The 26,352-nt window shown below is 38.6% G+C and overlaps 11 protein-coding genes across 11 annotated transcripts; 7 read left to right on the top strand and 4 right to left on the bottom strand.

The window, feature by feature from the left end:
* Nucleotides 1–216: 216 nt before the first annotated feature.
* On the top strand, nt 217–2,019 carry SPOG_01944 (MFS transporter; the record flags this gene model as incomplete). The annotated part of the gene is made up of 2 exons (XM_013167048.1): nt 217–1,132; nt 1,154–2,019. 2 exons carry the CDS (start codon nt 217–219, stop codon nt 2,017–2,019), a joined length of 1,782 nt encoding a protein of 593 aa, XP_013022502.1.
* Nucleotides 2,020–2,169: 150 nt separating this feature from the next.
* Nucleotides 2,170–2,847, bottom strand: SPOG_01943 (inner membrane protein). The gene is made up of 2 exons (XM_013167047.1): nt 2,504–2,847; nt 2,170–2,447 (listed from the first exon to the last, which is right to left on the bottom strand). Exons 1-2 carry the CDS (start codon nt 2,672–2,674, stop codon nt 2,361–2,363), a joined length of 258 nt encoding a protein of 85 aa, XP_013022501.1. The 5' UTR covers nt 2,675–2,847; the 3' UTR covers nt 2,170–2,360.
* Nucleotides 2,848–3,759: 912 nt separating this feature from the next.
* SPOG_01942 (tubulin alpha 1) lies at nt 3,760–5,566 on the top strand. The gene is made up of 2 exons (XM_013167046.1): nt 3,760–3,879; nt 3,974–5,566. Exons 1-2 carry the CDS (start codon nt 3,825–3,827, stop codon nt 5,287–5,289), a joined length of 1,371 nt encoding a protein of 456 aa, XP_013022500.1. The 5' UTR covers nt 3,760–3,824; the 3' UTR covers nt 5,290–5,566.
* Nucleotides 5,567–5,662: 96 nt separating this feature from the next.
* On the bottom strand, nt 5,663–8,269 carry SPOG_01941 (transcription factor Hsf1). Its single transcript, XM_013167045.1, has 2 exons — nt 7,730–8,269; nt 5,663–7,510 (listed from the first exon to the last, which is right to left on the bottom strand). The coding sequence occupies exons 1-2, from the start codon at nt 8,067–8,069 to the stop codon at nt 5,982–5,984; spliced, it is 1,869 nt and encodes a 622-aa protein (XP_013022499.1). The 5' UTR covers nt 8,070–8,269; the 3' UTR covers nt 5,663–5,981.
* Nucleotides 8,270–8,665: 396 nt separating this feature from the next.
* SPOG_01940 (Set3 complex subunit Snt1) lies at nt 8,666–10,658 on the bottom strand (the record flags this gene model as incomplete). The annotated part of the gene is made up of 2 exons (XM_013167044.1): nt 8,666–10,179; nt 10,229–10,658. The coding sequence occupies 2 exons, from the start codon at nt 10,656–10,658 to the stop codon at nt 8,666–8,668; spliced, it is 1,944 nt and encodes a 647-aa protein (XP_013022498.1).
* Nucleotides 10,659–11,081: 423 nt separating this feature from the next.
* SPOG_01939 (uncharacterized protein) lies at nt 11,082–12,220 on the bottom strand. The gene is made up of 2 exons (XM_013167043.1): nt 12,167–12,220; nt 11,082–12,118 (listed from the first exon to the last, which is right to left on the bottom strand). The coding sequence occupies exons 1-2, from the start codon at nt 12,186–12,188 to the stop codon at nt 11,136–11,138; spliced, it is 1,005 nt and encodes a 334-aa protein (XP_013022497.1). The 5' UTR covers nt 12,189–12,220; the 3' UTR covers nt 11,082–11,135.
* A 282-nt stretch (nt 12,221–12,502) lies between these two features.
* SPOG_01938 (ARF GTPase activating protein) lies at nt 12,503–14,867 on the top strand. The gene is made up of 3 exons (XM_013167042.1): nt 12,503–12,685; nt 12,739–12,857; nt 12,936–14,867. The coding sequence occupies exons 1-3, from the start codon at nt 12,620–12,622 to the stop codon at nt 14,251–14,253; spliced, it is 1,503 nt and encodes a 500-aa protein (XP_013022496.1). The 5' UTR covers nt 12,503–12,619; the 3' UTR covers nt 14,254–14,867.
* An 88-nt stretch (nt 14,868–14,955) lies between these two features.
* On the top strand, nt 14,956–18,124 carry SPOG_01937 (phosphatidylinositol kinase Pik1). Its single transcript, XM_013167041.1, has 4 exons — nt 14,956–15,216; nt 15,265–15,383; nt 15,429–15,470; nt 15,630–18,124. Exons 1-4 carry the CDS (start codon nt 15,193–15,195, stop codon nt 17,989–17,991), a joined length of 2,547 nt encoding a protein of 848 aa, XP_013022495.1. The 5' UTR covers nt 14,956–15,192; the 3' UTR covers nt 17,992–18,124.
* Nucleotides 18,125–18,404: 280 nt separating this feature from the next.
* On the top strand, nt 18,405–21,425 carry SPOG_01936 (AGC/AKT protein kinase Sck2). Its single transcript, XM_013167040.1, has one exon. It carries the CDS (start codon nt 18,917–18,919, stop codon nt 20,906–20,908), a length of 1,992 nt encoding a protein of 663 aa, XP_013022494.1. The 5' UTR covers nt 18,405–18,916; the 3' UTR covers nt 20,909–21,425.
* A 99-nt stretch (nt 21,426–21,524) lies between these two features.
* On the top strand, nt 21,525–22,645 carry SPOG_01935 (60S ribosomal protein). Its single transcript, XM_013167039.1, has 3 exons — nt 21,525–21,578; nt 21,625–21,763; nt 21,922–22,645. Exons 1-3 carry the CDS (start codon nt 21,574–21,576, stop codon nt 22,357–22,359), a joined length of 582 nt encoding a protein of 193 aa, XP_013022493.1. The 5' UTR covers nt 21,525–21,573; the 3' UTR covers nt 22,360–22,645.
* Nucleotides 22,646–23,404: 759 nt separating this feature from the next.
* On the top strand, nt 23,405–26,002 carry SPOG_01934 (histone lysine methyltransferase Set3; the record flags this gene model as incomplete). The annotated part of the gene is made up of 2 exons (XM_013167038.1): nt 23,405–24,541; nt 24,572–26,002. 2 exons carry the CDS (start codon nt 23,405–23,407, stop codon nt 26,000–26,002), a joined length of 2,568 nt encoding a protein of 855 aa, XP_013022492.1.
* Between the last annotated feature and the right edge of the window lie 350 nt (nt 26,003–26,352).

Raw genomic sequence — 26,352 nt, 5'->3', positions numbered from 1 at the left:
GAGGTTCTTTCCGGGTTTTACCATTTTTACTCCGTTTCTCGTGGTTCCCATTTATTCTTTTCAATCCACAAGTGTTGCTTAACTTTTTCTTTTGCTAGGAAACGTCTTCTTCATTTATTAATTTATCGTCACTAATTGATTATCCCATTATTCAGTTCATCGTTTGATTGCCATTAATTTCTCCCCTCTCTCTTCCTTTGTTTGTCCTGTTCTATCATGCATATCTCTATTCCTTCCAATCACACTATGGATCACTTCGATCAGGAAGCTCCAGCGAGCAACAAGAACTCTCCCATAAATGATGCCACGCAAGACTCAACCTATGCGGATTCTCCAATAAGTAATAAACTCGTGTCCTCTGATAAGGTATCAACGGCTGTCCTCTCAGCCACCGTTTCTCCTTTGCCCAAATCGTTGAACGAGATGGACGAAAAAACAAATGCAGATATTCAAATTAACAATGACTCGGGTGAAGAAAAGAACCATAATGAGGATATCCAAATGATTCCTGAAAACAACATGGTAATTGTGGTCCCTGCTCTTGTCTTGACTCTTTTTTTGGCTGCTCTAGATAACACCATTGTCACCGTTGCCCTTCCTACCATTTCTCAGCATTTTCATGATTCCTCTCGCTCCTTTTGGATAGGTACTTCGTATTCCTTGGCTACAAACGCAATCCTACCGGCCGTTGGCGTTCTCTCCAACATCTTGGGGCGAAAGCCTATGCTTTATGTGTCGGTCTTTTTCTTCATGCTCGGTAGTGCTCTCAGTGGTGCTAGTCAAAATATGATTATGCTGATTGTTTCCAGAGCCATTCAGGGTCTTGGGGGTGGTGGAATTATGTCTCTGATTAACATTATCATTTCTGATATCACCCCTCTCAAAACGCGCCCTATATACACCGGTTTAATTGCTTCGGCTTGGGGTATCGCTCTCGTCCTTGGTCCAATTCTCGGCGGCGTTATTTGCCAAAGGACTACTTGGCGGTGGATTTTCTTCATTAATCTTCCTGTTGGTGGCATAGCAACAAGTCTTATAGTTTTCTTTTTGAGACTACTGCCAGTGCAACGACAACCCATTCGTTTGTTCCTTCAAACTTTTGACTTTTTTGGTCTTATCAGCGTTATAACTGGTATTGTACTTTTTTTGTTAGGTATTTCTTTGGGAGCTTCTTCTGGTCATTGGTCTCGTCCTGGTGTTTTGCCTTATATTATTGTTGGTGCAGTTCTTGTGATCATTGCTATGGTATACGACTTTCATACCAAGCGAAACGCTGTACTGTCTCCTACGTTTTTTAAAAATATAAACAGTCTCAGCTTGCTTGTTTGTTCATTCATTCATTTCCTAAACTACTATTTATTCTCTTACTATATTCCTCAGTACTTTCAACGGATTCGAGGTGACAGTCCTATCATGGCCGGTGTGCACTTCTTACCTGGTGGTGGTATTTTGTGTTTCTTTTCCATAAGTGTTGGTATCATCCTTAAAAAGCTAGGCCGGTACAAGCCACTGCTTTATATTGGGGCTGTCGCTTGCACTGCTGGAATGGGCAGTTTGATATCTTTGGGTGCCTACTCATCCTTTTCCAAAGCAATGGGCTTAACTACTATCTATATGTTTGGTTCTGGCTTTTTTTTTCTGCCTCCACTTATTGCCATGCAGGCATCCTTTCCTCCCTCATTAATGTCCATGGCCACGGCCACTTTAATGTTTATACGAAATATTGGAGGTGCTATCGGTATAACCGTAGGAGAGGTAATTTTTAGTCAAAGGGTGACTACTGCCTTTAACGGAGACAGTTCGATTTCGAGCCTATCATATGAACAGATCCAACAACGTCCAGTCGATGAACAGAACCATATTAAAGAAGCTTACGCATCTGCCTACAAGACTATTTGGCTTTTTGCTACTATTGCCATGGCTATTGGTGCTATCGCCGTCTTCTTTGTAAAAAGTGTTTCAATGGATCAAAGGGCGAAAAAAGTTCCTGCAAAAGAAGAGAATGATGAGCATGTTTAAAAAACTTTTTTATAATATTTGCTTTTAAGTTTATGTCTAGCTTTTCGATTTCTCCTTTATAGTTTGGAGTTTTCTAATTTGCGATGAATATGGTTTTGGTATTTGTTTAGGTTTCATATAATTCTTTTTATTTGAATTCTAAAAAAAATAGTTTGTTTTTTTTATTAATTAGATATCTTTGGTATAAGAGTACTAGTAAAATAAAAGAAATGTCTGAAGCTCCAAAGTGTATTTGAGTGTATCAATTCCTTTGAGTATACAAATGAACTAGTATTTCCAAAGAAAGAAAATGAGGTCCCATCCACTTGAGAACCATGGTCGACATATCGTACTCGTATGTTTTACTTGGCTTCCTGGGAGGGTTGATTTGACGTTTCTGATGATTCATCTTTTTCTGGAGCAATTCTGTATCGTTTGGTCATATCAAGCTATTAGAATGGTTAGCCAATGGATCTAATTCTATTTTCTTTGAAACTGAACGTACCATTTGTCGTTTACATTCACCAAACGAAGTCATCAAGTTCCTGCATTCTACTGGGAGCTGCTCTTTATTTTTCATACATTCTTGAGCAGATTTCCCGTGAATGAACATACAGTCTGAATGTAATAAACAATCTGCCAAATCTCTTCGAATACTCTTGCAAGAGCGACCCATATTCAACAAAAAGGATAAAGATCGTTTATAAACAGTGGTTAATGTGAAAAAAAAAGCGATTAACCGCAGAATTACCAAAATAAAGGATTGATCGGCTTATCGGAAGAATGCGACGTGCATAAATATGGAACGAAATTACTTTTAGACTTGATTCGAAATTAGCTCAGCTGTGGAGAATATCATTTTTATTAGTTGTTGTTGTTTTTCCTAGCCTTGTGTACTATGTGAGTATGGAAAGCACATTATTAATGCTATGTTTTTGTACGTGTCAATTGGTTAATTCTTAAGATGTTCCTTCTCTGTTTTGTTTTTCTTTTAAAGTCGCTGTTGTATAAAGCACTGTTTATTTTATGACCTTCAGCTTGCATTTTTTAATTGAATGATTCTAAGAGAAGTCTTCATATTTCAAGCCTGTTTTACAGATTCCTCCCTAGACTACAAAGCTGAGTTTTTAACGCTTGATAACTCTCTGAATAGGATTCCAAATGCCGAGTGACTAAGAAGCAAAAACAGTTGAGAAGAAAGCGCCTCAAACAAAACCAATCTATTCATCAAAAGATTCTATTGTATCTTTTCTTTTCTTTCAGCTCTACTTGTTTATTATCCTTTGTTGTTCAACCGACAACAGATTTCTTTGAAATGCATTGACTTGTTTGTTCAACAATCCAAGTGACTGTAGAAGAAATCTCAAGTTCGCTGCTCCCTTTCTCCTAGGTTTAACACCTGCAATGGATAACGCACTCCTTCTTTTGAGTTGTGAATTGACTCTTGTTCCTTTATTTCTTTATTCAAATTACTAGTCTCCGGCATAAGTTTGTTATTCACAGACTATAACTAGTTAACTATTGAACCATCGTAAGCAATTTCAATCAAGGCCCTTTACAAAATACCTTTCTCTCTCTTCCTTATGAAGTTTCCTTTAAGAGAATTTATTCCCATTTTACCTTTTTCAAATTCACAAATTCGTACTTCTCTTTTGTTTACATTATAGTGCAAAGCGCTGTAGTGCATAATCCCAGATACAACGTTGTAGCACATATTCTTTATTAATACAGTAGTTCGTCGACCAAGTAATTCTGCCTTTACGAGCAACCTGTTTAGACCATCTTTTGCTTACAATTAAGGCATTTTTCCTTCTTTTAAAGAGATTATGAGAGAAGTAATTTCCGTTCATGTTGGGCAAGCTGGTGTGCAAATCGGTAATGGTACGGTGATAAAATAAGGAAATAGTAGGCAAGTCGTTTGTGCAGACTATTTTCAGGTAATAACAGATGAGAAGAATTACTGACAGGTTTATAGCATGCTGGGAGCTCTATTGTTTGGAGCATGGCATCGGACCTGATGGTTATCCTTTGGATAAGGGGAATCAAATGCCTCACGGAATAAGCTACCGCGACGACGGCTTCGCTACATTTTTTTCAGAAACGGGCCAAGGCAAGTATGTTCCTAGAAGTATTTACGTAGACTTGGAGCCGAATGTTATCGACCAAGTACGTACTGGTTCCTACCGCGATCTCTTTCACCCTGAGCAAATGGTTTCTGGCAAGGAAGATGCCTCAAACAACTATGCTCGTGGTCACTACACGGTTGGAAAAGAAATGATTGAAGATACCCTCGAAAGAATCCGTCGTATGGCCGATAACTGTTCTGGCTTGCAAGGTTTCCTTGTCTTCCACTCTTTTGGCGGTGGCACTGGCTCTGGTCTTGGTGCTTTACTTTTAGAACGCCTTAACATGGAATATGGTAAAAAATCAAATCTTCAATTTTCCGTGTATCCTTCTCCTCAAGTCAGTACTTCTGTCGTGGAACCCTATAATTCGGTTCTTACGACTCACGCGACTTTGGATAACTCGGATTGTACTTTCATGGTTGACAATGAAGCTTGCTATGACATTTGCCGTCGTAACCTTGATATTGAACGTCCTACCTACGAAAACTTGAATCGCCTCATCGCTCAAGTAGTGTCGTCCATTACGGCTTCCTTGCGTTTCGCCGGAAGTCTAAACGTTGATCTTAACGAATTTCAAACCAACCTTGTTCCTTACCCAAGAATCCATTTTCCTCTTGTTACTTATTCCCCCATTGTCAGTAAAACGAAAGCTTTCCACGAAGCCAACAGTGTTCAAGAGATTACCAATCAGTGCTTCGAGCCCTACAACCAAATGGTCAAATGCGATCCTCGTGCTGGTAGATATATGGCTACTTGCTTGCTTTACCGTGGCGATGTCATTCCTCGTGATGTTCAAGCCGCTGTTACTACTATTAAGGCTAAGCGTACTATCCAATTTGTGGATTGGTGCCCTACTGGTTTCAAGATTGGTATTTGCAACCAGCCTCCTCAACATATTCCCGATAGCGGTATTGCTAAAGTGGATCGTGCAGTTTGTATGCTTTCGAACACTACCTCTATTGCTGAAGCGTGGTCTCGTTTGGACCACAAATTCGATCTTATGTACAGCAAGCGTGCTTTTGTTCACTGGTATGTTGGTGAAGGTATGGAAGAAGGCGAGTTCTCTGAAGCCAGAGAAGATTTGGCTGCTTTGGAAAGAGATTACCAAGAAGTTGGTCAGGACTCTGTTGATAATGAAATGTACGAAGCTGAAGACGAATATTAATTCATCCTCTAATTACCTTCGTTTAATTCTTCATTCATTCGTTCTCCTTATAACCTCGGGATACTCGTTCTTTAATCACGCTTAACAATTCACTTTCTTCATGTTTTGCATTATATAGCTGATGAGCCTTACATTCCTTTAACTATTCAAGAACGCCCTCTATCGAAACTATTGGCTTATACTTCTCGTCCCGAGGAATTTAATATCTAATTTTCCTATTTTTTATATCTGTCGATTAGATCCAATAAACGTTTGTCTTTGTATTGTAAGCCTGATACTTGAAACTTGAAATATGTCCGCTAACGTATCAGTTGTAAAGGAAAAAATTTAAGTATCTCAGTAATTTGAATCACAAGTATATTTAATACAAATGTGTAATTTTAATTTTAATTTGACTCACTACATTCCCATTTTTAAAGTGTCGTAAATACCCTTCAAAGTTTATATATAAAACCAAACGGTATATTGCTTCATGAAAATATTCGTAACATTAGTACAATCTAAACCAAGATACTATTAATTGATAAGGAAAAATAAAAAACAATTGAATAAAATACCATCACTTCTTCATAAAGAGAATCATAAAGCAAAACCAACAACAATGACTCATAATTAAAAACCCTTGTTTTCACAATAAATTACAAAATTGCTCACAGAACTGAGAGCTACAAACTCCAATTCAGAAAACTCGTTTATATGCCAACACTAGACTTTCTTTTTTTGCGAACTTGAGAAGGAGGAGGAGTATTCAAGTGAGCCTTCTGCAATCCCGGTAATGCAATATTATTCGGATCAAAACTTTGATTTGTGGAAATTTCAGGAGGAGAAGTCAGATTAGAGATGTTCGTAAACTCATCAAAAACGGGATTTGATTCCGAAAAGGATTCTTCACTAGGAACGACATTTAGCACGCTATCCAAGTCAGAAGAAAGAGGCAAATTATAATTGTTGTTCAACGAAGAAGCGAAGGCTGGATTTCCGCTAGGATCACCTCTCACGTCAGAAAGAGGAATACCTAGTATATCAGCCAAAGCCTGGATATTTTGATCTTGTTTTGTAATCCCATCAGATACATTCGCAATCCGTTTCTGATCATCGGAGTAACCAGGATAATAATTGATAAGCTGATCCTTACTTGGCTGAGGAAGATAAGGCGGGTTGACGTTAGACAAGTAATCGTTATACGAGTACGGATTCAAAGCTGATCTATTGGGGACGTTGTTTTCGGCCGCGGTATAATTATCATTTTGAGTGCCATAGACCGGCATCTGACTTTCCTCAGCTGTATCAGCATGTGGAGGATACCCGGAATCTTGATAATCAAAAAGCAAAGGAGACAGCGTATTCATACTTTCATTATCCACAGTTCCAGCATCATCCAGCATGTTAATAATATCACCCGTATTGGATAGCTTCGTCTCTAAAGTATCCTCTTGATTGGAAGAAGGCGGTATCTCATTGGCAGGAGAGTGGTGTGGAGAGATACCAGTATCCACAGGATTCGCAAGAGACTCTGTGGAATTCTTCCTTTGTGGATTAAACTCATTCATAAAATTATGAGTATCCACAATTTGGGGAGATCCCGTTTCAGACTTAGCAGTAGAAACATAGCTAGATGAGGCAGGACCTGCAGACATAGATCGGAACCTCATATCGGAGTCACTCTCCCGATGTTTACCCAAAGGAGAAAACTTTGCATTAGTAGCTGATGAGTTGGGAGATGCATCAAAAGAAGAAGTACGATTAGCATTTGAGTTTGCGTTTAGATTTGGATTTGATACAGAGGGGTATTTCGCTTCCAACAACAGTCTGCGACTCCTTGGCATAACTTTGCTCGGGGGGTTCTGTTTACCATCCAAATACACGCTAGCAAGAAAACGAAGTATCTTGTCTATAGTTTCCTGGTGTCGACGTTGTCTCTCGCGAGTTTCAATGTTTTCTTGCCAAAGAGCAGCATTGTCAACCTGAATTCGGCTTAGCTCACTGGACAGGCTTAATTGTTGATTTCGAATATTTTGCAATTCCATTGTAATTGTTGACATGTCTAATGAGTTCGAAGCGTCGTCAGAAACCTGAGAGCCGCCCTTTTTTCTCGTAACGTAACACAGGAGCTCGGGCTGGTCCCGTTGAAAGTTGGGATTGGCAAACTCAAGAAGCTCGTTAGGACTGTCAGACTGCAAGACTCCCTGTTGGATATGAGGAACTTTGTGGAAACCGTACACTATAAAGATGTTAATATCTATCAAAATAAAAAAAAAAAAAGAACAAGCAAGCCATGCTGTTAAACACTCTAAGAAATAGAAAAACAAATAAAAATATCCATCTTGGTTCCCAAATTTGGTATTACGAGACTGATTTCGTTTTATAATCTGCAAAGGTGTTCCAGCAATGACGAAGCGATTGGAACGCAATTGCTTGCCAATTTTCTAAATATACTTACTGTTCAATTGCCTAACAAAACTCGAAAAGTTATTATGCTTAAAATATCGAGGAAGTACAAGTTTTGCAAAATCCTCATGTCCGATGACGAAAAAGGAATCACCACGTTCGCTCCAGCGGATGAGGGAGTCTGTCGAGGAGTCATTCACCATGTTGTAAAGTTTGTTGCTAAACTGAGTAATCTTTCTCGTCTGTGACCCAGAATTCGAGCCAGTACCCACAGGAGTTAAAGCATTCGCATTCGCTACAGGCGTTTCAGAACCGGGAGAATTACTCATATCCACCATCTGATTCGCTCCATTATTATTGTTACCGATTACCGAAGATGCAGTCTGAATCATAAGAATCCAATCGGAAGTTCACCAAAGACGCTATTTAAGGACTTTTTACTGCGTTTCCAATATTGACTCCAGCGTTATTTAATCCCTAATTGAATTCTTAGGAAGCCTTTTCTCCAAACTTTTTTATCTTGATTTATGTAACGCTTCACAGTTTGCTTATTGAAAGCAAATTACGCTTAAAACCACTTTTTCAGTTGTTGGCAGTTGAAGAGAAAAAGTTTTTTAAAAAATGGAAGTTGTGCCGTATTGTAATAATACCGATTCACAACAAATGGCGTTACAATTTATTACGAAAAATAACGCAACTTAGCGAATGTACGCTCGTTCATTTTGCTACATGCCAAGTAAATAAAGCGCACTATAGAAAAGACAAAGTAAGGACACTGGCCATTATAATTGATCATTAATAGGAATCCATTATGAATAAATAAAAACATATTGTACAAATGAAGAGAGATGTTCTGTAGTAAGTAAAAAAATAAAGAAGACTGGACTATTTCCTCTGTCGTATTCCAGTTAGTCAGAAGAAACGAATCATAGAAGAGTTAAGAAAAGCAGAAGTGAAAGCAAAGCAATTTTTCCTTTTTCTCGTTCTGTTAAGACCCTGTTTCTTGATCAGGTGACACAGATTCTTTTTCCTCGTCGGTCTGCTCTTCTTCGAAATTTTCGCCTAAAGCTGCTAATGTGTGAATTGACGCAAAACTGTGATGCGACGGTCGAGAGGATGAGTGAACATCTCGTCCATGAAGTCTCTGAATCTGAAATCGACCAGGGAAAGAGACATTGGATTCAGAATGGTGTTGAAGAGAGTGTTCGCTGCTAACGAGAGGATCCAAGATCTTGGAAATAGACGGTGTGATACATTCACTTGCTCTTCTTTTAGAAGGTGAAGTTGTTTGCGAAGACAAAATTTCCAAATTAGTAAAGGCACCCCTTGAACCAGACGAAGCTCTTCTTGGTGTAGTCTGTTGTTTCACTGGATTCATCCCATGAGCTAAAGACAAAATAAGAGCTTCCTCTTTTTCATCCCACCCAGAAAGTTGGTTTTCGACCATCGCTGCGGAGAAACTTGCAGAAGGAATTGACCGACCCACTGAAGAGAGATTTGCTAGCGCAGAAGCAGCATCTTTCTCTTTTCTACTAGAAAAGCTATTCCTTTGCTGCTCTACAAAAGTAGGAGTAGGAGAAGGTGTTTTTAATGGAGATATATCTTTTAATTGAATTGACTGCAGTTCCGTCGATATACTTTGCCTCCCTGCATTTTGGGAGACATCTTCCATAACAATATCTTCCCTCTTAGATTCTACAGGTTCTTCTTTAACTGTTGCAACTTTCTCGTGAGAATCAAATGTAACCTCTTTTGTTTCTGAAGCCCTTTCGGTTTCTTGATTAGTTTTATTGTCTGTAATAGCTTCTTTGAAACCAGCTTCCTGCTCCACCTTTGATTCGTCCGATTTCTCTGGAATTTTCGATTTGTTTGGTGGTTCTTCTTTTCCGGTGAAGGAATTTTCCGCTGCAGGAGTGTTTTCGGTTAGGGAAGGTGTGTGTTCTTCCTGGTTTTTGGTTTCATCTGCTGCTTCAATATCCACCATAAGAGCAGAGCCCTTGGACTTCTTCTTAACACCTCGCTGGCCTGGCGACATTTTCCTGCGACGACGGCCGCGTGTTTTCGCTGTAGTGACTGCCAGCTCGCGATAATTGTTTGTCTTTTTTGTCAAGTAATAATGCAAAACGCATTCTTTCACGTTCTTTCCAGGAACAGCCTCTGCAATTTTTCCAAATCTTTTTCCATGAAGCATAAATTGTTGAACAAATATCGAATGCTGCTCTTCCGCCCAAATATCAGAAGGAGAGTTGAAGTGATAGAAATCTAAAGAATTCGTAACAAGCCTGCTTTGATCATTAAAATAATTCGACCTGACATCGTTTTCAGATAAAACCATATTTGGAATCCGGGCTACTCCTGAATTTTTGGCAGCATTTTCAGCTTCCTTTTCTTGTTGTTCTAAGCGAGCAAGAATCGCAAGAAACTCTTCTTCAGAATGAACGATGTCTCCTGCTGTAAAGTTGCTCATTACCTTGCGAGTGCTCCTTTTAACAGAGGGTTCCACTTTTTTTGGAGCCTTTCATTTTATCAAGCTCTGTAAATCGGTCCACACGAAGAATATTTTCTTCCCATCGGTTTGCTAATTGATTCCAAGTACTTTTTAAATGTTTAACTTTTGTATCTAATTCTTTTCGGCGACTTCGTAACACGTTGATAAAAACGTGTTTATGCTCATGAAACCGTTCTATATTTTTTCCATAAAAACTGTAATCTTCAACATTTCTGAAGAAATTTGTTGGTTCTCCTCCGTATACATTTTCGATATACTTCTTCTGTAAAGCTTTTGTATCGGCATTATCGTCTAGCACATAAGTAAGTCGTTCAGAATTTGTAGGAGATTGCGTTACAGAAGTATTTGTTTCTGATCCCTCTTCTTCAGGTTGCCCGTACGAGTCCTCCACTGGAAACGACTCAGGAGGACAGTTTGAGGGATTCGACGTCAACCCTGTCCGGTCAATTGCTTCTGAAACAGCAGAATCCATATAAGTTCTATAGAATATCTTATTTACAAAAATTTAAAATTGTATAAGAGCACAAATTTCCAATTTTTTTTACATTAACGAATAAAGGAAGTTGGATGCGTTGAGTAGGAGTCCAACCTGGGCAAAGCCGTTAAGCTTGTGGAAAGAAATGCTTTTTGATAAATCTAGAATTACAAGCTCGGAAGAAGAGTATTCTAAAATAAAATTGTTAGACTTGTCTACTATGGTTTCTGGGAGTTGGCGTAACTAGCCTTCCTCAACTCATTTCCATCACAAGACTACTTCGAAAAATTCAATTAATGTACTCATCCTATTCTACTACAGCACGAAAAGTCAGAAGTTGACTTCTTCCTAACTTTCAATACCCGGGGAAAAGCACGAGCATCTATGAAAGTAGAAGTCTTTATACAAAAAGCTCAGATACTTGTAACTAAATCAATTAAATAACCAAAAAATATTTATAAAATATAATACACTCTATTTCCAAGACTGGTCCCAATTTTCCAACCATTTAATATACCATGGTGTAAAAGAATCTGAATCAAATTCAGAAATACAAGTCTGAGCAAGTTCTTTAGCAGAGCAAGCAAACAAATCTAATTCATCTTCAATATTGTCAGAGTCTTCTTGAACTTGTCCGACCACTTCGTCTATTGCTTCCGAAGTGCGCTTCATGTTTTCGTACAAACCGTCCAAGTAGGAATAAGAAGCCGTTTTCGGTAATCTATGCTTTTTGATAGAAAGGAATAAAATTTTACAAGCATTTAACTGCTGTAATAATCGCTTTGCGAATTCAGCCTGTTCTTGAGTCCGAGATTCAATGGTTGCGTTCCCTTTTTCCTCCTCCTTCTCTTCCTCTTCTTCTGATTCGCTACCAAAACTGTCCCAATTAGAGCTCTCACCTTCTTTCCAGGCTTCCATGTCACTCACGGCGTCATCCAACATCGATACAATATTTTCCCATTCTTCGAGTACATAGCCCAAGGCACCTTCTCTTCCCAGTTTCTGAAGCTTTTCGCAAGATTCCCACAGCATTCCAGTTGTAATTAAACGTCCTCGTGTTTTCCAAGCTTCTGTAACATGCGCTAAAGGTTTTGGTGAAACACTCCGTAATAAGCATTCTATTCCCAATAAAATCCGCTCCACATGTATTTTTAAACGCTCATGAACAATCTTTCCGTATTTTTCTTTGGAATAAACTTGCAAGGTCGCAATTAAAGGCGATACCATGTTGGACATATCACTTGAGTACTTTTCCAAGGCATCCTTGGTGATTGGCGGTCTAGCAGCAATTGAGAGCTTTGTTGTGTACTGATGGATCATCTCTCCAATCGAATCGAGCATGGAAAGCGGACTATTGTTGAGCTCGACGGGCAAATCCATTTTGTCTATGGCACCGACCGCTTTTCGCGCGTTTACCACAATCCCTAAAACTTTGTTGAGGGATTCAACAATTTCATCTTATTCTTTAGTTAAAAAAAGCCATAACTATATCAAAAATCCCATACCATCTATTCCATTGTCAACCATTGTTATCAAAAGACTGTTTTGTTAAATGCAAGACATAGAGTGTAATTTGCCATGCAAGACGCTCCAGTCATTTCATATAACATTTTCATTTATAGAGGCAAAATAATAAATAAAGAAATGTAAAACTAACTAAATAAAAAAGAAGTAAAAAGTTCCGGGAATTGAAATCTAAAGTTACGGATTGATGTTGTTTTTTTTTTCAGACACCAATGTTTACATACACCATTTAGAGGCAAAACAGAGCAAAAGTAAAATCAAACCATTGCAAAACCAAGTCAAAAATATAAAGATTGCGTTTTTAGTAATATTATACTCCAAAACTGGCTTAATATTAGAACTACTGGTTTTTAACTTGACCGCCATTGTAGAATTGCTAACGCCTTCGGACTATCCATTCACCCTTCAGCGGCACTCCAAGCGGGAATAGAAAAATGACTGCTACGAAGGAAGAATCTCAGAAAATTCTAACAACTTTACGTTCTCAAAGAGATAATAAAGTAGGAAATTTCTTTAAATAGCTGCGTTATGAGCGGAGTTGCTAACAAGATAGGTCTGTTTTGATTGTGGAGCAAAAAATCCAACATGGAGTTCTACGACATTTGGAGTTTATTTATGTCTTGATTGCAGTGCTTCTCATAGAAATATGGGCGTGCATATCTCGTTTGTACGGTACGAATATCACTTGGTATAGGTTGGGCATTCGATCTGTACGAAATAGCAAGAGATCATTGCTAACAGAGTATATAGATCAACAGTTTTAGACTCTTGGACGTATGCACAGCTTAGAATTATGCGTGTCGGTGGCAACGAAAATGCGCGCAATTTCTTTAAGCGTCACGGTGGTGTCTCTGTTTTAAATTCCAAAGATTCTATGATCAAATATTCCTCAAAAACGGCAAAGTCGTATCGAAAAGAATTAGAGCGTCTCGCTGCTGAAGATGAAGAATTCCACCCGAATATTGTAGACATGAGCTCCATAGGTGTTTCTGACGCCAATGCTCTTTCAAACAAAGCTGCCGATGACGAAGATGATTTCTTTTCCGCATGGGATAAACCTACTGTTAGAAAACTTGAGTCTCAGGTTTCTGAAGTGGATCCTGCTGCGTCCCTTTCTTCTCCTATGCCAAACGATGTTACCCTTGCTTCCTCTGAAGATTTAAGTAAAGAAAATCTTTTGGTGGATTCTTCAATTCAGTCTTCTGTTTCTTCCCCTACTTCCTTGAATACGAATGTTCAAACTGTGGATTCGAAACCTAAGTCATCCAGAACTTCTTCTTCTACCACTACCTCTAGACCTATGCGCGTCGCTCGCCCGGTCGTATCAAAAAGTAGCTCCTCATCAACAACTCGCTCTTCCCGTCCTCAAATGGGTATTAAGAAGGTTACGACGGATATTGACTTTGACGAATTCGAAAAATCCATTTTGTCTGGTAACTCCGACAAGACAAACGGGAAAAATGTGGATGTTCAATCCACAGCTGCTGCTTCTTCTCCTTCTACAAATGCTCCTGCTGCTTCTTCTACAGTAGGAGAGAGCGAAAAGACACATGAAGCAAAGAAGGAACCTACTGTTCAACCAAAAGCTTCAAAGAATGAAAAGGCCAAGGATGTTACAGCAGATTTAGACGCAAGCTTTTCACGTCTCGGGTTTGGACAATTTGCAGCGGCTTCGAATGCTCGCGCAAAAGCTTCTGCTAAAGCTCGTGAAACGAAAAAGAAGGAGCTGAACGCTCCTACCTACGCACGTGACAAATTTGCAACCCAAAAGGCTATTTCATCTGACCAGTACTTTGGACGTGGTTCTTACAATGCAGATGCTGCTGCAGAGGCTCAAGAACGTTTGGCTTCTTTCCGTGGTGCCACCTCTATATCTTCCAAATCTTACTTCGGCCAAGAAAGTGAAGAAGAAGATGAATTTGAAAAAGCTCCAAAGTCCGATGATTATTTCCGTAACCTTGCTGAAACTGCTTCTGAAGATGTTGAGGCTCTGAGAGATGCATTTCAGCAAGGAGCTGAAAAATTTTCGGACTTTCTTCAAAAGTTTGGCTCACGATACAATTTTTAATTTTGTTTAATTATTTTCCTTAAGGGATTATTAGTCTTTTTATATCCAGAAATGAGATATCATTTCGTACCTTGATATTTAATTATTTTTTGTTCCTTGAAAAATCTGCTCTCTGACTTCTTTTCTATACCTGTTTGATAAGCCGTCTTTTTATAATTATTGAGGAGTTGTTTCGTCAGGAGGTGGTTCAGGTTTCCATTACACAATTTCAGTCATTTTAAAATGAAGTACAAAGATTTCCACAATCTTTTCACCTGTGCTGTAGATTTGCCAGTTGTACATACGCGCAAAGGACCGAAAACTTTAGTCCCATTTCATTAATAAAAAGTTTTTGTTTTATAAGACATCTAAGCCTTCTTGTCTTTCGTCCTCAACGTCCGCTATACGACTGTACCCTTTTTCCTAAGGATTTATAGATTCAGCATTCATGAATTTATGTCCGGAAAACTTGCTATTGATGTTAGAACCTATCCTAGATTTCAAGTTTTTCTTTTACAGTACCAGCATCAATTATGTTTTATTTTTGAGATTTCACTTGTACGTTTTGTAATTGTTTTTCTAATTGTTAAATACAAATTTTATGTTCAATAGTAAAAGTACTTATGAAACGCCCATTTAAATTTATGCAAGCCTTTGTTTTCTTGTATAAAAGGTTTATTGTCTTTTTTTTTGAAAAACATTCCTTTACAATATTCATAATTCCAAACTTCCATAGTTTCATACTTCTTTTGTTTACACATGGGTGAACTGTCTCTCCCTTCCCAATATACACAAGTTGAGACCACGAGAGTTACTCTTCAACAAACTAAGAGCAAGGACGGTTTCGTTGGAAACCCGAGATTTTGGAAAGAAAATTGAATGAGCATAGTTATTAAATATAATTAGGAAAGTCTGTACCGTATTACGGATGATGTACATGAAGCTTCTGAAATCCACAGAATGCCATCTTCAAATTCGGGAAATGTAAGGTTTTAGTGAAGAAAATGAAGAGAAGCTAATTGTCTTTTTTAGGAGTTATTATTAAGATTCTTTGAGTCTGCTCATTTTACAAGTCAGCTATGTGTAGCATATCTTTCACGCTATCCTAATAACATTGGCATCCATCACTTTTTGTGTGAAAAACTCGCGTCGTAAGTGAAAGAAACACTACAAGGAGCGAAACCTAACTGTATTAGATTTTCATACGATGAAATTGAATTCTTCATCCCTCAGCTAATGTATGTACTTGCCAATGACATGAAAGATGGGTAAAGTGTGCTACATCAGAAAGAAAAAAAAAATATACCATAAAAATACGATTTTTTCTTTTAAACGCACTTGCCTGTCTACTCATTTGTTTGAAATATATATACATTGTTCCTTTACTAACTCAATAGTCATCTTGTCCTTAACAAGGATGCTGAAAGCGTTGCTTTGGAGGATTTTATTATAGCACAATGCGAGAAAAACACGCAATGTTCCCTTATAACGTTTTGGTACCTACAGGCTCATATGGTAGACTTAAGCTTACAGCCACGTACAACGTCTTTTAAAATATGCAAGCGTCTTTACAATCGTATACAAGTTTTGGTTTTTATGACATCTTCCTTACAATCACAACAAAAAATTTCAGAGAATGTTGCACCGGCATTGATACTTTCTGGAATCATGCTTGGCGGTGTTCTTGTTCCTGAGCTTTTGAAAAAAGTAGGACCTATAGCCATAGCTCAAGGTCGCAAGGCGCCACGGCAGGATCCTGAAGAATCAGGTACAGATGTTTTAAAGCGTTTATCCGCTGAGAGCCGTTATTCTTTTGATACTATTCAAAATTCAAGAGCGCCTTCTATGGATACTCAATATTCAGAATTTCTTCGGCCAACACCATCTCCCCTCGTTCGAACTCATTCTTACCAAAGTTCAAGCACTCTTTCTGTTGGTGAACAGCGTCGTCTGTTACGTTCTAATTATTTTCAACAGGAAATTCAGTTTTTGTTTGCTCTGCAAGATATCTCTATTCGGCTTATTATTGTCCCACGGCTAGCACGACTTTCATCACTTCGAGCTGAGCTGGCTTTGCTCAATAATAATCTCCCTGCGGACGTCAATATTCCAATTATGCGGCCTTATTATAATGAAGTCAGCCATAAGATCGTTAGAATTGACCCCAAGGAAGCCACGATTCTCAATTCCGCCGAACGTGTTCCGTACCTGATTGTCGTGGAAGTATTATCCGGAGAACTTAGCTTCGAACCGCATTCAAAAAATAATATCGGTAAAGTTCAGAAACTTTCTTCACACAAGAACATTAAGAAACGGTGGTTCGATTTGACGGATGTTAATTCAACGTCAGCTTATAATGATAACTTGCATCCAGAGGCCTCCGAATCAGAAAGCGAAGCTGGAGATTTGAGCATGTCACCACTAGTCAGCAAGCAATTCCCGCCTAATCTTTCCGTGAGTAAATCGGTTTCCAACATTCATACTTCCTCTTTTCGGGTTCCTAGTATCCACAAAGACACAAATGTTCTATTAGTACCCGGTAGACTCTCAGATTCTGGCGAACACATTGTGACAAGCCGAAACAAAGCGTATGCTTCCGAAATAACTACAAGAATGCGCGCAGCTGCAACTATGCTTAGCCAACTTGATATTGAAGGTAGTAAACGACCAAAGGATGAAACAGAAAGGATCAAAGCCAGTATAATATTGGACATGCAACATCTGGAAGAAGAGCGACTAAATGAGCCATCGACATATCCAGTTTCGGTAGATATTTCTTGTGCTGAGGATTTACGTTCTAACAAGGATGCTCAACATCAAGATAGAAAGGGTGATCGGGAAGATCCGAGTGCTGCAACTTTCCAAGAAGATTGGTATACCAAGAAAGAAAGAATCCGCAAATCTTCTCCTTATGGACATTTACCTAACTGGGATTTGGTCAGTGTTATTGTTAAGACAGGTGCTGATCTTCGTCAAGAAACATTTGCATGTCAATTAATTCACGCATTTCGTAAAATCTGGCAGGAAAGCAAAGAAAAAGTGTGGGTTCGTCGAATGAAAATTTTGGTCACTGGAGATAGTAGTGGTTTGATTGAGACCATCACGAACGCAATTAGCGTGCATTCTATAAAAAAGAATCTGACGCGAGAAGTTCAAGAAGCTGAAATTTCTCAGGGAAAAGTACCCAGTAAGGGGGTAGCTACTCTCAAAGACTATTTCATCAGGCGCTTTGGATCACCTACTTCTGACCGTTATTACCAAGCCCAAACGAACTTTATGCAATCCTTGGTTGCCTACAGCATCATTTCATATTTATTACAATTAAAAGACAGACACAACGGAAACATACTGATTGATAGTGACGGTCACGTTGTACATATCGATTTTGGATTTTTATTAACGAATACACCTGGTAACGTCGGATTTGAGAGTGCGCCATTCAAATTAACCGCCGATTATGTAGAAATTCTGGATAATCGTTTTGATGAATTTCGTTCTTTGATGAAAAAAGCATTCAAGTCAGTACGTAAGCGAGCAGACCAGATTATACTTTTGGTTGAAGTCATGCAGAATAATTCTTCAATGCCATGCTTTCGCGGAAAGGAGAATACCAGTGCACAGCTTTTACAACGATTTCACTTGCAGCTCAGTGAAAAAGAATGTGATGATTTTGTGGATTTACTAATTCAAAAAGCAAACTGCAGTGTATGGACGAGACTTTATGATCTATTTCAAAGCATTACTAATGGAATATTTTAATAAAAAGCAACTTTCTTTTTTTTTTGCATGCCTTCCATCGTATGCTAGAGGTTAATGAGAAAATATCATGAAACGTTCATAGATGAAGGTTTTTTTAATCTTTCGAGAATAAATATGACTACATGGATTGGATGAATGTAAAGGTTCTTGTGAAAGTTGTATTTGAAAGATTCAGTCTTAATCAATGTAAGCATGGAAACCTGTAAATTGATTTCCTGATGCTTAATCTGACTGAACAAAGGTAAAGTAAGGTACTCTCGCTATGATTCATCAAATTTTCAAGAAGTACCTGTAGTTGTCAATTTTAATAGTAAATTTTCTTGGTTCTTATTCTTTTCTTTTCTTTTCTGTTTATTTTATTTCTTTTTGCATCTAGATAAAAATTTACTTTTCCTACTATTTGTTAACAGTCTCGTCGTTGTGTTTCATTATTCGTTTTCTTAGGTTGAGCAATTTACATTTACACATTCCAGGGATTACCACCATTGGCATTCTTTCTGTCTGAGAACACTTTTTTCTGTAAAAGAACGGGATTGAAATAGAGGAGATTTAATTAAAGAAAAAGAGTTTAAGTTAAAGCATCCGGACATTGCTGGAAAACGTTTCTATGAAAAAGAATTGAGCCATTGCGCAAGTCTACACATCGTATTTTCATGAAGAGTTAAGCGAAGTACTACTTTTTTTGTATTTATTCAGAAAAAACAACTCATTTGATAAGTCTGGCGATATTCTCATTTCAGTACTTCGTCTGTATCACGAAGAATTCAAATTACATACCAAATTCAGGACATCAGCGACTGTTTACAACTTGATTTAACTACTTTTTAACCAAGAAAGTGCCGGTTTTAGCTTAACTGTTTGGATCTATCCTTTTCTAATATTCCTTTTCGATTTTTTTGCTGCTTTGAATGAAAGAATTCTCATCATGAAAGGATGGACTAAAAGCTGGTTTGGATTATCAAAGAAAGCAACTTCGAATCAGAATTCGGCTGTGCCAAATCCTGAATACAGCAGAAGTCCCTTGACGGCCAAAACGAACCATCCACTAGACGGAAACTATGGAGCGAAGAAGGATGTATCTTCGAAGGGCGCATTTAAAGATATGGAAATGAGTTCCGCTATTCCGGATGCAAACGAAGATATTTTGATGTCAGGTGGACCCTCCACAGTTGATAGAGAAGCGTTAAATTCCCCAAGTGGTAAAAATTCCGACATTCTTCCTGAAGTCGACCACGAGCCTTCGGGTTATTTGAAATTGAAAATCGATTCGTTAAAGTTGGAAGGAAACCATACTGATGCAGCTATGGCAATGGAATGTACTTCCTTTAAGCAATTATTCCTTGTCATCCAATTTGGAACTTCTGAATATGTATCTCCCCCATTGAAATGGAAATCCTCAACTCGCGATACCGCAATTTCAATCCCTTCTCGAGACTCCTCAGCAGCTGCGAGCCGAGCTTCTTCCATGTTAAGCAATTTCACCTTTAATACTTCAACTATGAGTTATTGTCCTACATCTTCTACTCCAAATCCATCGGCACCATCTCATGTGGTTTTCGATGTTGCAAAGCGCTTACCGGTAGAACTAAATATCTATGATCATTCACGTGGAAATTGCTTTGTTGGCAAGACTGTGATTCATCCCTGTTATGATTATAATCAATACGAGCAATACAGTAACCGTGTAGAAGTTTCTTCTGCATATGCTCAATTAGTTGACTTGCGTGTGCAGTTAAGTTCCGTCTTTCAGCCTCTAAATAAAAAGTCATATGGCCCAGAAGATTTCGAACCGCTTAAACTGATTGGAAAGGGAACCTTTGGACAAGTTTATTTGGTGAGGAAAAAAGATACTCGTCGCGTTTATGCCATGAAGATTTTGTCGAAAAAAGTTATCGTTCGGCGTAAAGAAGTTACACATACTATAGGTGAACGAGATATCCTTGTTCAGACAGCAGCAGCGGACTCACCGTTTATAGTGGCACTTCGATTTTCTTTTCAAACACCTAAAGACCTCTACCTTGTAACTGACTACATGGCTGGTGGAGAATTATTTTGGCATCTTCAAAAATCTATCCGTTTTCCAGAAGCTCGTGCCAAATTTTATATCGCCGAATTATTATTAGCATTGCAAGCACTACACAAACGTGGTATTGTGTACAGAGACTTAAAGCCGGAGAATATACTTTTAGATGTTCAAGGACATATTGCGCTTTGCGATTTCGGCTTGTCGAAAGCTAATTTGTCGGTGGGATCAACGACGAGAACCTTTTGTGGTACTACAGATTATCTAGCTCCTGAAGTAATTCTAGACGAAGGTGGTTATGATATGATGGTAGATTTTTGGTCTTTAGGTGTTTTGCTATATGAAATGACATGCGGATGGAGTCCATTTTATGCTGAGAACACTCAACAACTGTATAAAAACATTGTCTTTGGAAAAGTTCGGTTTCCTCGTGGATTACTTTCAGCTGAAGCAAGAGACCTAATAAAGCTATTGTTAAACCGCAATGCTAAGAACAGGCTTGGAGCTCATGGCGATGCTGAAGAAGTGAAAAGACATTCATTTTTTGCTGATATAAACTGGGAAGAACTGAGCGCTAAACGATTTAGCCCTCCTTTTAAGCCTATCGTGGAAGGAGAATTTGATGTTTCGAACTTTGACGTTGAATTTACAAACAAAGAAGTGCCTAATGATTTTGTCCCTGTCGGTGACATGTCTACGTCCGCTCCTCTCTCTTCCACAGTTCAAAATGGCTTTAAAGGCTTTACTTATGTTGATAGCAGTCAAATGGATGAAGCTTATAATACAGAGCCAGGATCTCCAACTTCTTCAGTGTCTTCGTTTCATGATGATTACCATAACCAAGATTTCAACCGTACCAACGACGATTTCTTTATGGACCACATTGATCCATAGACCAAGACATAGATTGCATTATGTGCTTGTATAATAACTCGTTGTACTTTTCGCTTTTTGTCATTATCATTGAAATTACATCTGCATGTTTGGGGGTTTAAGAGTTTAAGTTATTCTTTTTCGTTGATATATGCGGCTTGTTTGATAGAACAAGGATTATGAAATAGGGGAAGTCAAAAATTGAGCTGGCTCTTTTTTGACTTTACCGCTAGGAAGATAATATTTATAATTTTGCTTTTCTGGATCCAGTGACAATTGTTTAATTCCTTTGTAATTAATTCTGGGTCCTTTATCGCTTGCAACCTTTGGTTTTGCTTATTCTGGTTCATTTACTTTATTGAGGAAGTAATATATCTTTTTTCGAATCTAAATGGATTTGACGGTAGAATATAGGAAGTAGAAGTTAGCGATTAAGAAATTAATCAGTACTATGATTCTAACAATTATTAATCGTATTCTACCCTTTTGTAGGGCTTAATTCTTTTTGTTTACTTTCCAATCCATTGTCAGAAATTACGTAGTCTATACAAGTGCGTTAAAGGATGTTAATTTATATTTAGTGAGGTACTAGGCAATAGAAGGAATGTATGAGAAAGAGTTAGAGAATTTTACTTGCGCTTAGCCAAAATACTTACCCAAAAGACAAGCAATTCTTAAGGGGGAATATGAGGTTTGTACTTTTGAATTTAGGGAAAATGAATACTAATAGAATTTAGGGTACATACTTGTTACTTTTGTTCCGGTCCAGTTTATCCTGGACATGGAATTATGTTTGTTCGAAATGATTCAAAAGTCTTTCGTTTCTGCCGTAGCAAGTGTCACAAAAACTTTAAAATGAAACGCAATCCTCGTAAGGTAAGTGTTTCAGTTGCGAAAAGAGTAGAGCGATGTTTGAATAGCAGTCAAGACGTGTTCAGCTACGTTAGGCTTAACAAAAAAAGGCTTAGCAAATGTGCAATTTCTTTCTTTTCTATGCGATTATCCTAGTGAGGAGTATTTACTGACAATGATAGGTTACTTGGACCAAGGCTTACCGTAAAGCACATGGCAAAGAAATGGTCTATGATAAGGCATTGGCTGTCTCCGCTGCTCGTAGAAACATTCCTGTACGCTACGACCGGAATGTTGTGGCTACCACTTTGAACGCGATGAAACGTTCTGCACAAATCCACGCCAAGAGAGAACGCATGTTCTACAAGAAGAGAATGGCCGGCAAGAAATCTCAGCAATTGGCGGAAGCTCAAAAACTGGTTGGCCAGAATGTTCCCCAATTTGCCGAGCGCGAGACCATGGAAGAGAAGCCAAGCGAGCCTCAAGAAGCTCAAGTTGTTTCCGACGAGGAATATGCTATGGACGAGGAACCTGCCGAAGCTGTCAAGATTCCCGTTGCGGCTACCAAAAAACGCAAAAACAAAAAGTCACGCGGCGAGGGCAAGATGGACATGGACTGAAGCGCCCTGTCAAATTTGTAAACTTTATGCATCGGCTATATTTCTTTTCTGTTGGAAAAGTTGTCTCTCTACATCTTTACTAAAACGATGTCAATCGTTTTATCTTCCTTCATTTTTTTGTATCCCTTTTGATACTTAATCATAGAATATATATGCAACGGCCTGTTTGCTGGTTCGTTTCTTTGTATCCTTTTGGGTCTAGGACTTTTTGAGAAAAAAAAAACTATTATGGTTAGTTTAATGGATCTGGTTTTAATCTTATAATAATGGCTTCTGCTAGCATGAAGTAGAAACCTAGAAGAACTGCGTATATGTAGAAACAACCATGTAATAGACATTTAAGATATTTGAAACAGATTTAAAAAATTGTCTGTATGTTAACATTGTAGTACAAGCAATTTTTCCCTTTTTCCAGACATTTTTGTTTGTTTATTTGTTTGTTTAGAGTGCTACAGCAGCGTCGCTAAACAGGCTTGCCACTTTTGGGTGTAACTGGAACTTCTACCTTCGCCCTTTAGTACCACAGGGAACAAAGCCGATATGTCTGTAAGAGGGTCCGTCGATAACGTGAGTTCAAAATGCTAAAAATTGATTTCTTTTGTTTTTTTTTCTTTCAGAATCTACTTCTTTCTCTCTTGAATCCCTCTTCCTTTAAGAAGGATCCTTGACATATGGTTTCGTATAACGTACTTGTGTTGGACTGCGCATACCTGTTTATGAGGTGGAAAGTAGTTCACTATTTGTCAAGATGCTGAATAACGGAAAGATGGGTGTAAACTGCGACAACCACCATAACGTGCATGAAGAGAAGTTAATTGAAGAGTTGTTCGAAAACTAGCATTTTCTTAAGTGCATGGCCTGATTAATCACGGTTGAGTGCTGCTGTACAATTTTTTACCGCGATTGAAGAGTATATGGAAAGCGATTAAGAATCTTTCATGTGGGTTCTGTGAAAATTAAACTTAGCTGGTGCTTTGTTGGTGTACAAGTGTTTTAGTAAAGGTGCTGCAAAATTTCGTTAAGTCAGTGCTGGTTTGCTGTCAGGATGTGGAGAATTCGATGTGTTTGTCCATTTGACGATGATGATGGTTTTACTATTCAATGTGAGAACTGTGAGGTTTGGCAGCATGCTATTTGCTTTGAAATTAGTTCGGAAAATGTTCCTGAAAATTATCTTTGCGAGCAATGCCATCCACGTCCGGTTGATACTGAGAAGGCTCATCAGTTACAGCTCGAACGAATTCAACAAGAAACACATGTGAAAGCTGCTTCTCGCCGTCGACCTCATAGTGCGAAAGCTCGTAGCCATTCTGGTTCTCGTCATGCTTCGTCTAGTGTATCATCACCCCATCAAGTTCCGCATAGTACCTCTTCCCCTTCGAATGGATTTGTGTCAGCTCCTCCTCCACCAAATATTCATGTCGACGCCACAAACGTTCCAAATACGAACAACAGACGAAAAAGATTAAGTCATTTATCGCCCTCCTTACCTGAAGTCCAAAACCCAAGCGTGGTTTACTCTTCCTCAATTCCATATTCACCCCATTTAGAATACGTGCCCTTGACATCTAATACGTATTCCGCTGAAGCCCTAAAATACGCCAAATCTTTATCTGGTTCAGATATGCCTAATGCTATTGGTCAAAATACGGATGATTCCTGCTATGTGGCCTCAGTTCAACCGAAATCATTTTGCTCTAGTCGCTTTGGCTTGTTTACTTCTAGATATTTAGTCCCCGACTATCCCATCACCGAAATTAAGGGAAGAATTTTTACTCAACACGAGTATAAGAGAGATCCCAAAAATCAGTACTGTTTAATTGGTGTACCAAAGCCGCATGTTTATTTTGACAAAAAGTCTGATTTAGTGATCGATGCACGCGTGGCCGGTTCTAAGGCTCGATTCATTCGAAGAAGTTGCCAACCGAATTGCACCGTCATTAGTTGTTTGAATGAAGCCGATTCTTTTACTCCGACTTTCTATTTAATGCCTATCAAGCCTATTGAGTCAGAGTCGGAGCTTACTGTAGATTGGACTTTTGATGCAGCTCATCCGTTTCAATATTTTTCAAATAATGAGCCCATTCCTTCGTTTACAAAGGAAGAACGTGAGCGCCTGTTATTCATTCTTTCTTCCATAACTTCCAACGCTGATTGTGCTTTTGCCGATAAGCGTAATTGTGTATTTTCTAAGATTCTGAGATTTTTGAAGTCTCCACAGCGCTATGCTTCTAATGCGAAACCTCGGCTTCCCATCTCTAATACTACATCCTTTTCCACTTTATCTCATGGAAATTTTTCGTCTAGTCCATTAGAAGAAGCTACTGAAGAGAACAAAAAGCAATCTGTGAAATCTTTAAAACAATCATGGCTTGCGAAGTATCAATCTCTGGGAACTATCTCTCCTTCGTTAAAGGAAACAGTCGAACCTAAAATCGATAATGATGTTCTAATATCTGGCGCGAACAGCAAGACAGTTGAGAATGGCGAGTTCAATAGCAATATAAAAATGGAAGTTGAGGATAGTACTGCGTCGGACCCTCATATTGCGAAGATAGAAGTGGTAGAATCAAAAGCGATTTCCCCTACGCCTCCATCACCCTCAATGTCTCATACGCCTCAGACACTTGACTTGTCTCCTAAAAGTAGTCAGTCTAGAAAAGGTTTGGAAGAATATGAACATAGTGATGGTGACATACCAAATGCTGCGGACATCGCACCCTTGACTCCGCCTCACGGTTTTAAAATTTATGATTCGTTTAATGCCTCAGTGAGTCCCGAACGCAGAAAATCACTAGGAGAAGCTGTTTTGCTCTCCAATAAGGAGGACAAAGTTGATGTAGATAACAATATCAACAATAACAGAAGAAAAATGGCGTCTGCGGAACCTAGTCCGCAAACGAAAAGAAGGCGAAGCTCAATTCATATTAGGTCGCCGCCAAAAGCTGACCATTCCAGAAACTCAATTGGTACAGATGGCATGAGTTTGTTATCGTTAAGTCCCATTGGTGAAAATACACATATTGGTTCAGATTCTTTAGCGTCTGAGGATGGTTTAATCAGACCAAGAACAATGAAGCAATCGGAATCGAGCTTTTTCAGCGGTTTGCGTGATACAAAAGAAAAGCTTGTAGCTAACGGTACTTCTGAATCTACCAAAGTGGTAGCCAATTCGTCACCAAAGTATACTCACTCAGGACTCAATAATCACTCTAATATTCGATCGGAAAAATCAATGACTACCAAAGGAATTTTGCCGCACAATCATTTAGAAACAGCTCCTTCGGAACTGTTGGACAAGGGTGAAGTGCCCTCTTTTTCCGAAAGTTTATTGCGAAGACACGATAATTATGAGACTGTACATTCCGTGACATTAGAACAGAATACGAAAGGTCAAGGTCAATCAGAAGTAAGGCGAAGTGATGGACAAGAGAAAATACCAGGGCCGCCAACTTCAACACCACCGGCACCTCCACCAGGTCCTGCTCCTTCATCTGGACCAAAAAAGCTTTCTCTTTCTGAATATCGACAACGCCGCCAAGAAGCTTTGAAAAGCAAGCAATTAGATTCTAATGGCAGAATCAATAATGCTGAGAGGCAGGTTCCCTCGGCTCCTAATCTAAATACGGCGGCCTCTACTTAATGGAGAGCCCTGTTTTTATGATTAAAGGTTTGATGGAATAAGGGTAATTTAGTGGTGTGGATTAATGCTTTGTTATTATTCTTTTTTTTTTGTGGTATTTTTGTTATGGCGATTTTTTCATTGGTTACACGGAACTTCATTTATCTGTTCACGATACTATCGTTTTAGTTGTTTCATGATTCCTTTATTTTTGTACATACTTTTGCTTTGTTATATGAGTTTGTTATAGCTATTTACACGCACATGTTTATAAAGCTCAAACTCCTTTTGTGAATGTTGCTGCCAGGACTTTCAATGAAAGAGCTCCACACAGCTTGTTTTTCTTGTATAGTATAGTTTAATATTAATCT

This window comes from Schizosaccharomyces cryophilus, assembly GCF_000004155.1.
Source record: "Schizosaccharomyces cryophilus OY26 unplaced genomic scaffold supercont4.2, whole genome shotgun sequence".
NCBI classification, from domain to species: Eukaryota; Fungi; Ascomycota; class Schizosaccharomycetes; order Schizosaccharomycetales; family Schizosaccharomycetaceae; genus Schizosaccharomyces; species Schizosaccharomyces cryophilus.
Note: the sequence above shows the minus strand (reverse complement) of the source record. Positions and strands in the feature narration are given on the sequence as shown.

Bases quoted from the DNA above. Each gene is read 5' to 3' on its own strand.
- SPOG_01938 (XM_013167042.1), top strand. From the start codon at position 12,620: ATGACTGCTACGAAGGAAGAATCTCAGAAAATTCTAACAACTTTACGT. The intron at 12,686-12,738 runs GTAGGAAATTTC...CTAACAAGATAG, and splicing joins GTTCTCAAAGAGATAATAAA to GTCTGTTTTGATTGTGGAGC. The intron at 12,858-12,935 runs GTACGAATATCA...CAGAGTATATAG, and splicing joins GTGCATATCTCGTTTGTACG to ATCAACAGTTTTAGACTCTT.
- SPOG_01935 (XM_013167039.1), top strand. The intron at 21,764-21,921 runs GTAAGTGTTTCA...TGACAATGATAG, and splicing joins TGAAACGCAATCCTCGTAAG to GTTACTTGGACCAAGGCTTA.
- SPOG_01943 (XM_013167047.1), bottom strand. From the start codon at position 2,674: ATGGGTCGCTCTTGCAAGAGTATTCGAAGAGATTTGGCAGATTGTTTA. The intron at 2,448-2,503 runs GTACGTTCAGTT...CCATTCTAATAG, and splicing joins GTGAATGTAAACGACAAATG to CTTGATATGACCAAACGATA.
- SPOG_01942 (XM_013167046.1), top strand. From the start codon at position 3,825: ATGAGAGAAGTAATTTCCGTTCATGTTGGGCAAGCTGGTGTGCAAATC. The intron at 3,880-3,973 runs GTACGGTGATAA...ACAGGTTTATAG, and splicing joins TGGTGTGCAAATCGGTAATG to CATGCTGGGAGCTCTATTGT.
- SPOG_01939 (XM_013167043.1), bottom strand. From the start codon at position 12,188: ATGGTTGACAATGGAATAGATG. The intron at 12,119-12,166 runs GTATGGGATTTT...CTAAAGAATAAG, and splicing joins GGTTGACAATGGAATAGATG to ATGAAATTGTTGAATCCCTC.
- SPOG_01937 (XM_013167041.1), top strand. From the start codon at position 15,193: ATGCCATCTTCAAATTCGGGAAAT. The intron at 15,384-15,428 runs GTAAGTGAAAGA...TAACTGTATTAG, and splicing joins TTGTGTGAAAAACTCGCGTC to ATTTTCATACGATGAAATTG. The intron at 15,471-15,629 runs GTATGTACTTGC...CTAACTCAATAG, and splicing joins TTCTTCATCCCTCAGCTAAT to TCATCTTGTCCTTAACAAGG.
- SPOG_01941 (XM_013167045.1), bottom strand. From the start codon at position 8,069: ATGATTCAGACTGCATCTTCGGTAATCGGTAACAATAATAATGGAGCG. The intron at 7,511-7,729 runs GTAAGTATATTT...ACATCTTTATAG, and splicing joins TTTTGTTAGGCAATTGAACA to TGTACGGTTTCCACAAAGTT.
- SPOG_01936 (XM_013167040.1), top strand. From the start codon at position 18,917: ATGAAAGGATGGACTAAAAGCTGGTTTGGATTATCAAAGAAAGCAACT.